Here is a 9,973-nt window from a genome sequence, read left to right on the forward strand (position 1 = left end):
GTTGGTATTGAAAGGGAGGGGCTTCAGGCCATCTGTCCAGGGTCAAGGTTTGAAAAGGGGTGGTAGAGATGGTGGCACGTTCAGGAAAATAGTATTTGGTTGAAAAGAGGAAATACATCCCCTCATTGTAATCCAGCTCACTGTGCACCATTTCAGATTGCCTTTGTGAAAGGTTTTCAGTGTGAGATTGTAAAGTGCTTCTGTGACATGGGAAAACTGCAGCTTTTGTGCGAAAGCACCATCTTGTGGTTAAAGACAATACTACAAACAAAGTGCAATATTCCTCAAAAAACTTTATTGATATTTTAAACTTCCATTACATCAAACTATTGAGTCAAGACTATAGGCTGTTGCTACACCCTTAAGATAAGTGTGGCAATAAAATCACAGTTTATAGACAGGAATTTTGATTTCACTCATATAGAATCCAACTGAGATTTAAGGCTCTCAAGCGTATGGTCTATGTCATCCCGCAAATATGCCATCTTCTTGTGACAAACTTTTCTCTAGAAAAATAAAAGCAGAATGTGGAACAACCCCTGTATAAGTATTTAAGCAATACCTCACTTCAATGCTCACACTCTACACAGATAGTCACACACTCACAAGGTAGACCTTTAGCCTCTCCTTTTCCATATTGTAGAATTCAACCACAGTTAGCTCGGCAAAGTCTTTCCTCCCGGTTAAGAATCCACAGTTAGGGGAGCGTTTCACGTGTTCAGACCTGGGCAGAGAAAATGTAATGGAAGACATTAGTCGAAGACATGATATCTGAATGTGGCTCATAGAGAAATGCAATGTTATCCTTAAGTAAATTTGGTATTACGCTGATTGAGATTAAGAAACCGCTGCACTATTTGCATCCAAGTAAGGTTTTGTAATAGGATCAACTTTGTGGCAGCCATCTTTCCTTTTCATTATCTTTGGTGATGTATTGTATATTAAAGTTTGTCTGTTATGGGTAACACTCACTTCGGAGTAAAACAGACAAGAGAATCTCGGATCTGCACCCAATGTACCCCCTTATACTAATGGCATAATATTCTTCAGTGACTTATACAAGCTTATATGAAAGTAGGTCAGGTAAAGGTAAGGGCCTGACATGCTTTTCTTACCAGGGATCGTCATCTGGCTCCCAGCCCTCAAGCTCGATCAGACAGAAGAAACAGCAGGCAACATCAGGCTCGTTCTCACTGGGGCAGTGGACAAACCCAGCTTTGGCCATCTGCAAAGACAAACAAAACAGCAACAGATGCCTTAATGTCTGTGGCATTTGTCTTTCTGACTAATGCAAAATAAACATGAAGCACTAAATTAAGGAATTGTATGAGCTAATAACTCAATGAAAAAGATGACAAGAAGGATTAGTGTCAGTGAGAATCAAACCAGAAGATGATCTCCGTTTTGCTCTTGGAGGGGTTAGAGCTGGTAACATGGCATATAGTGTTGCTCAGCATGGGTGGTGTCAGCATCCCATCCATCATGACAAGACTAGGTTGGGCAAAGGGTCTGTGCACACTGAACACCTAATGCATTGAAACTGAATCTGGCACCTGCTTAACTGTTAATCACATGCTGTCACAGCATTGGAGAAAAGGCTGTGGTATAAAATTGCTGTGTAAATAAGTATGGTAATACCAATAATTATTTCCACCAGCCATAGTCATGTACTGTGTATGTTAATGCAAATTAGGCTGTATTTTTAAAAGGAGCATAAGAGCTGTCTAACACATCTTAAGTAAAATTAGAGGAAAACATCCCACACGTGTCCAGTCTGACCTCCTGCTGGCCCTGTCTTTCCTATAAAGAAGTTAGTGCCGTCCTTGTAGACAAATTCCAATCTTGATTAAATACATTGTGCCACTGCAAAAATGAACTATCAATCATAAATATTATTGAAAGCATTTTATACTTCAGCAAGTGTTCTGAAGACTTTACAGGCTCTCCTGCTGCAGCACAGCAGAATTCTTACCTTTTCAGGTGTGCAGTTACATCCCTCTCTAAATGGCCAGTCTGCAAAGCTTTGTTCACGTAAATCCTGACTGTACATTTTGAGATATGCGTAAAACCTGGTTGTCAATACATCTATGCTGGCCATGCCTTCAGCAAAAACAGGCTCAAGCAATTCACAGTGTGGTTGCTGAAGTGGACATGTGCACACTTCCACAGGTGTTTTCAGTTTTTGGTTGATTAAACTCTGCTCAGGTTCAAGGTGGACAGGGCTATTATGGGTATGTAAGGTCACCCGGCTCCATGTACAATGGGTCTAATCAGGCAAAGTACAGCAGGGCTGAGCTCCGACTGCATTGTCATGTTTTTACTATTGAACAGTTTTAAAAAATGTATTCTCTTGGTCTACATAATTTCTCAGTTACTTTACACTTCAAATGTGTTTGTTTGGTATATTCAACATGTATGAAACCTACAAGTCAGTCTGTCTCAGTGCTGCACTAGACCTGTATGTTTTTCATGTAGTGTGGTATGTGTTTACTCTACCTATTACAGGATCTGCATACTAATTTGACCAGGATGTATGTAGGACATCTGATGAGTTGAAAATATGCAACACAGACATTATGATTTGTTGGGTTTGTTTGTTTCTGTTCTGATGCAGATTCATGTTGTCCACTACAGAGGACATTCCATAAGAAATAATGTTTTTTAAATAATATAATAATGTAATTCCATTTAAGGCACACAATTTTATGTAATAAAAACATATCCACACATTAATATTGGCCTCAAGGCATTCCTCATATTACTAAATCAGAATGTTTTATTTCTTAACCTAATTTCAATCCTTTCCAAATGCACCAACGGAATTTCGGAGGTCAGTAACACAGTTGGAAACCAGTCTTTATTGTACACTTCTGTATCTCATATCTCTTGTCCTTACCTCCACAATATGTCCACAAATCGAAAATTTTGTCTCGTACTTGTAAGTATTATTTTAAGACAGAGTTGAAAAAATGTTAACCTATACCTACTATAATCCATGGCTGTGAAGTGACAATTTATTAATACATTTTATTTTTTGATCCCCTGAAGCATTGAGGTTACATAAACTTATTCAAAAATATATTGTGATTTTTTAAAAGAATAAATTTAATCTACTTAAAATATGTACAGTCACATAAACTATGATGTGTATTCCTCATGTAACACCTGGGAAAGTGGAGGAACTTAATGCCCCCTGTTGGCAGTTGAGAGAAATTTAAGGATGCTGTTTGTAGTAGTGATGAATACTCCCTTATTTCTCTTCTTCTGTCTCGTTATGCAGTGAACTATCCAAAAGAGGCTGAGTTTAAGTCTGTGGAGACTTATTCATTTCTTTGACTTTTTCCTAATGGCAGAGAAACAACTTATATTGAAAGCTGTGCCACATCACGTGTTTTCCACTCAGTCACACAGTACAAGTATACGAATACATGACTACAAAGCCACAAAAATGATCAGGCATTCTAACTGAAACACACTTTTCAGTCTTGAATTAGAGTTTCCAGCTGAGTATTTTTAAGAAATGTAAAAGTAAACATAGACATAATAGCCAGAAAGACAACTGTCCAATTTAATGGTTAGTGGTGTAAGCTAGCCTGTTTATTACTGTGAGAGACAGGGGCAGTCCTGGTGCGCAGTGTGTCCCTGTAACACTACCCTCAGGCCCCTGGGTGCTGAAATGTGCTTACAACTGTAAACTGCTGTCCTTTTCCCCTTCTAACCTTATCTTCCAGCAGAGTGCCTGGGGGAGCGTTGAGACGTAGTATGCCTGCTTATAAGGCTGAGAGTGTGTGATTTTTATATGTGTATCACACTCAATGCAATAGTTGGCAGCCCTTTGAGAGATGATGCTGTGTAAAGACTTACTGAGCAGGAGGCCCGGAGTGAAATGGACATCTGCTGTACATTTGATGTGATGTGTGTAGCTCCAGGTGGCATGTATGGTGAGTGGCTGCTTACTGCAGACAGTGCAGAATAAAATCTACCCCTGAATTTACACGTGTGTGTTACTGTTGTCACTCGGCATTTTTCCATATGTTCAAATCTTTCGCTGTTTTTCTCAACTTTCGTTGTTTCTCTCAACATTGCTGTTCCATAAGTGAAAGGTTTATCAGTTTCCTCCTTCATTTACAAGTTCGGTGCTAAAAGTGGCCATCCATTATGTTGCACCAATGAAAATGTTTGTGCAATTTCAGCAACAAAGTCCCATGATGGTTATTTACAGAGGTTTAATGGGTGGTCCTTTCTGAGAGACAGTGTAGCAAATGCTTTGACTGTTAGAGAATACATGCCATGTGTTGTACAACCAATTCATTGGTTGATATTTGTCTTCCCTCTGTGTACTGTATCACTTTTACTCCACACAACTTCATTGACATTTGATTCTTCCTCCCCTCATAGCCTCTTTGCTACCGCCTTCAACTCTTTGCTCTCTCCTTCTTCTGATACAACTGCCCTCACTTATTAAGGTCTGCCATGATTAGCTGCTGGAATCTCCTGCTCTTGCTTTTTTTTCACACAGGGCCGAGAGTGAAAGAGAGAGGGAGGGAGGAGATAGGATGTAGAGAGGTGGAGGGGAGGTGATAGAGGCAATGTGTCTGTGGTCGCTATTTCCACAAGTCCTTTACATTGCCATTGTGGGCGTAAGGTTATGCTGTTTGCGTACGCAGCTCTTGGAATCTTTTCGAATTAATCAGAACAGTTGAGGATCTTTCCGGTTATTTTTCTTCTCCCTGAAGAGCCCTGACCAATTTCATGCTGGGAAGGATTTCACAGAGGAAATAGTTGTATCTGTGTGCCTAGTTGGAGTATAGGGTTGGAGATTGGACTCACTCAGTAAGAGCAGCAGGAGGACCAGAGGTGCAATCAATGTGGAGCACAGGTAAGAAAGGAGCCAATTACCATCTACTGCTACTGTATCTGTCTGCTTCCATTTTAAAAGGATGCAGTACTGTCTTTGTGGAGAGCAAGAAATACATATTTTTTATCTAGTATATATGTACGGTCAGCTGATTATTGTGTGAGTTTTTGGTGCTGCGTATAAATATTCTTTGATGCAGCACAAAAAATTACATATATTTCAATGAATAACTGGACAAATGTGTGTGTGTAATTGATCTTCAGACTTAGTCTTCATTCTTGGCTCAAATATACATGCATGTCCCCTTGGAGCTGACAACTGTCCTGACAGCTCCACCTGTCTCACACCCAGACTCAAACACCGCACATTTGGGCAAAGCTGATTTTATCTTGTGTGTGTGTGTGTGGGTGTGTGTGTGTGTGTGTGCGCGCGCGTGCGTGTGTGTGTGTATTTGTATACAGGGCTAAGGAATAGTTTGTGTAACTTGCTTATGTTATTGTGTGCACCATTTGTTTATTGTTAGAACAAAATGAGATAAAAATGTGTGTCTGATGAGTCTGTGAAGGAGACTGAATTTTGTAGCAGGGATGTGGTTGACCCTTGACTTGGAGACCATGGAGAGATTATATCATCTGCCACATCACTGTCAGCTGAGGAATGTCTGAGCTTTAGAAATAGACTATGATCTGTGGAGAAGATAGTTACTTCAAAATGCTGTCTTCTAAAATACATTGCGTTATAACGTCTTGGAATGTGTCAGCTTAAAGTATTTTGTCTGGTTAGGGTGGCATAACAGAAATTATTGTAGTGAAGTTTCAACAAGTATGCACTGCAAGTAGTTGTGGCGCAAATGTGTGATCTGAATGTGGTTGGAAAGAAAGACGTCCTGTCCTCTGGTGCTGGTGGAAAAATGTCAAGGACGTGTGAGAGTGTGACAGTCAACATCAACATTCTCCATCTCTGTAGGCAGGAGTGGATTCACAGGACAGGCACACCCACCTGTGTACACACATCCATGAATCCTCAAAAACCTACAGTCTCTATTTCTTTTTCTTTCTGTGAAACTACTGGCATTTTGATCAAAAAGCATGTTGCTAAAGCATAAACACAGACATAAAGTAAATCATACATACAATGTAGGGCAACAATCGAAACCCAAAGATATTCAATTTACTATAATGTAATCATTGTCTAATACAATAAAAACATAAAAAAGTAGTAATACACAGTGAATTAAATGGAACAATTAGTATCTGATAACACTTAAAGAAAGTGAGAAATAGGCTACTCATAAATGAAGGAGGGAAAATTCTTTGTTGTAACATGAATAAAGAAAAAAAGTCTGACGGCATATTTTTATTTATGACAAGTAAATTTGGGGAAAAGTAAACATTTTTATACAATAATGGACTTCTGTTCACTCTTTTTTCTTTAACAATGGGTTTCTATGTCGACCTGTCTACAATACCTAAAGGCTTGAAATTGCATCAGTTAGTATAGAAGGCAACAAAAATCCCACTTCATTTGTAACAATCAAAGCATGTGTATCTTGATTTATTAAAGTATTTCCTGGGGGAAAATGAATGCACATGAAACATGCTGCACAGCTGGCCACATTCCCTGCACATATTCACACCTGATCAATGGTCTAAATTTACTGACAGTTAAACCCTCACAGTTGCAAACTGATATGCTTAACTGTCAGACTTGCAGGCTCAGGCCAGTTCAAGGGGAATGCAGAGGTCCTTCCGTTCATACTGACTGGCTGGCTTACTTGTTATGTGCTATGCATGCTCTTAATGAAGCCGTTAGATAGAGTGTGTGCCATGACAGGCACAATTTTTGGTATATAGAGAGAGATGAAAGAGAGAGAGATGATTTAAAGTTACCTAAGATTACATAGCCTAATAAGCTGTGATTTATTGCCTGGTAGCTTTAGTAAATGCTTTGCCACATTATGAGGGGGAGTGCAAGTAGGCTGATGCCTGATGCTTGCCTTGCCCCCTCACCTTTGACCTTTATAGGCAGTCTCTAAATTCACCACCACAGTGCCAGGAGACACACAAAGCATGATCTATGACCTAGGTGCGGACTCTGTATCAACAGAAATCTTTTTCATTTTCATTTCAAACTATAGAATAACAAAAAGGGCAAACTATCGTTTTTTTTTTAAATGGTGCCTGCAGGCCCTGTCTCATGAAATATGACTAGAATTTATGAGCAACAGAAGTTGCATTTTGACACTGCGTTTGAGCTGTTGTAAGGAAGTGAGTTACAGTCTGTCTGGCAGATTTCAGTGAATGTAGACTTACTGTGTTTTTCCCCTGCAGGAAAGAATGACAGATCATAGCATTATATGAATGGAGGAGTTTGATGTTCTCTCCCTCTGGTTTGATATATCTCTCACAGGCTGTTGCTGCACATCAGCTGGCTCCTTATAAGTCATAGTCAGCAGTCATTCCTTTCACATTTGACCTGCTGCACTCAGGCTCTTTGCACTTTGCCTAATTCACCATTCCAGTAAGGACACTGGCCTCAGCAGCTTTGTCAAGTCTGTTGTATAGATAGTTTTCTGCTTGAGTAAGGTATTTCTGATTCAGTCTGACAGGCCATCAATACTATACCAGCTGTGCCTCATGTCTGTTTGGTTCCCTTATTTACCCCTGTGTGTGTTGACATGGCTCTGGGAACATACAAGCCTCTCAGCTTACATGAGATTGTTTTTCATTATGGAACTTTTCCAGACTGCTGTCTAGTACCAGGGTCGCTAAAGCTGGAATACTTCGACAGATTCTCAGTCTGTTTGAAAGGGAATTAATCCTGTGTTGACAGGGGTACACCAGTAGAAGGCAGCATAGGTTAACCACTAATCACCATCCAGGCTCAATAGTGGTATCCAGAATATTGAGTCCTCTCCGTTCACGCTTTCACATTGTGTGTGTGTGTGTGTGTGTGTGTGTGTACATGTATTAATCACATTGTGGGACCCCACCTTCAATGTCCAGTCCTCATAAGGTTGAGGTTGGGATACGCCTCCAGAGGATGAGTGTGATGTCCTCACAAGTAACAAAAACTAGTCTGTGTATGTGTGTGAGCAGAAAGGTGGCTGACAGGTAATGTAATGCTCATGCCGCAGAGTGAGAAAGTCATGTATGTTGGTTGTATCCTCAAACTCACCATCATCTTGTACGGTGGCCCTGAGGTGCAAAACACGACAATATTGGACATGACACAACAACATTTTAGAAAACATAACAAAAACAAAAAACAACAACGTTTTAGAAAACACATTAACAAATTAGAAACCACAACATTTCAGACTACAACATTTCAGAAAACACAACAACAAAACAGAAAACACAACAACAACAGGAAGTAAAGGAAGTCAAAATAAAAGTCCTATTCATTTTTCCCATTGACAATTTTATGTGACTCACAGTTGGAGCACTTCCACAGCTTGGATCAGCACGAAACTGGTTGAATCATCAGTCCATTCTATTTTGTTACTGTGGTTATCATCATGTAGATATGCACACAATACACACAAGGGACCTATTTTGACTCTCTCTTTTGCCTGTTTCTTTATTGTGACTACAAAGTAGAATAATTCCTCCTAGTTTAGTTTATTTGTTTATTTAGCATGGAGTGCCTGCTGATCAACATAAAACACTGTATGTAAGCCAGAGTTTAAAGTTTAATCTTTTGTCCCTGGTCAACCCCCCCCCCCCAAAAAAATTAGTACCAAATTACACAGTTCTTAGAAATTATCCTAGGAAAGGATTTGGAAATTAGGGACCTGTAAAATAAAACGTTACAATATATACTATTTGTCCCGTTGCTTTTGAAGAGGCATTTGTGAGTGAAGTACCTCTAGCAACTCAAGTGGGTGGTAAATTAAATCATGCCATTATTAATTTAAAATATTCCCTTAGTGGCCATTTGACATGTGTCCCATGATGCCTGCCCATCCAAAGGTTATAGAGTTCAGCACATCATCATCTTCAGAATGACTGATCTATAGCCAATTACAAACGAAGGGACCTAACAGCCCAGTTTCCTCCCCTCTTTCCTCTTTTTCTTCCTGTTTCTCTCCATCACCCCGCTGCTCACATACCTGTCCAATAATGCCATCTGTCCTCCCCCCAGTGGCCTTCACCCCACCTTTGTCTCCTCACTCCTCTCCCCTGCCCTGTCCTCTCTCCCTCTTCTTGCCTATAGATGATACAGGATCTCCATGCTCCGATTTCACCCTCTCATCATGACATCCATTAAAGTGGCACTGGGCCCTGGGCCCCCGTTGGCCCGACAGCACATTAGCACTCGGCCCATTGAACGCCAACAAGGACCGGCTCTGAATTATTGATACCAACACAACTAATGAGGAAACCCTATCTCAGCTCTTTTGCTGACACACAAACTCACACACACACACACACACACACACACACACACACACACACACACACACACACACACACACACACACACAGGTGCTCATGGAAGGACTTGCACGCATAGCTGTATTGATGATAACTATTGTTCCAGTTGCTCCCATTTTCAAAAACTAATATTCTCAGTGCTGAGTCCACTTCCTGCAGACATGATGTGTGTTTGATCTACAGACCCACAGGCTCAAATTCATTTTCTAATCTGTCTGTTCCTCCTTTTATGCTATAAAATGTTTGTTCCACATCTCTAAGTTCATTATTCTGTCTGCATAAATGCTTATTTTTATTGCTGCAGCAGGTGTTAGATCTTAGTGGTGTTTGTGAAAGTGGGATTTTTGTGCACCTTTTGTTAAGAGCTACCATATGTTTTATAATACCAGCAGCTCTTAGTCAGTGGATTTTACCCGAACTTAAGAATTTGTGTGGGTGTTTGTGACCCCTCAGTCTGTCAGTGTTTACATACAATGGCTTAAATGTGTGCATTGGAGCTGCTGTGCAGAGAAGTATTGGAGGTGTCAGCCGCTCTCCTTAGTATTCACTCCAACACCCTGTGACTCACAGCCTCAGCCTGAGAGCATGAGAAGGGTGGGGGTGGAGGGGTAGAGATAGAAAAGAAAAAGAGATAGAGTAAGCAGGGCAAGAGGAGGCACTACGAACATCAGGCAGC

At 40.4% G+C, this 9,973-nt stretch overlaps 1 protein-coding gene across 1 annotated transcript; it reads right to left on the reverse strand.

Annotated features, from left to right (window-relative positions):
* Nucleotides 1–273: 273 nt before the first annotated feature.
* On the reverse strand, nucleotides 274–2,185 carry birc5b (baculoviral IAP repeat containing 5b). Its single transcript, XM_044211103.1, has 4 exons — nucleotides 1,973–2,185; nucleotides 1,116–1,225; nucleotides 607–724; nucleotides 274–506 (listed from the first exon to the last, which is right to left on the reverse strand). Exons 1-4 carry the CDS (start codon nucleotides 2,096–2,098, stop codon nucleotides 417–419), a joined length of 444 nt encoding a protein of 147 aa, XP_044067038.1. The 5' UTR covers nucleotides 2,099–2,185; the 3' UTR covers nucleotides 274–416.
* Between the last annotated feature and the right edge of the window lie 7,788 nt (nucleotides 2,186–9,973).

Source organism: Siniperca chuatsi, linkage group LG10 (assembly GCF_020085105.1).
Source record: "Siniperca chuatsi isolate FFG_IHB_CAS linkage group LG10, ASM2008510v1, whole genome shotgun sequence".
Taxonomy (NCBI): domain Eukaryota; kingdom Metazoa; phylum Chordata; class Actinopteri; order Centrarchiformes; family Sinipercidae; genus Siniperca; species Siniperca chuatsi.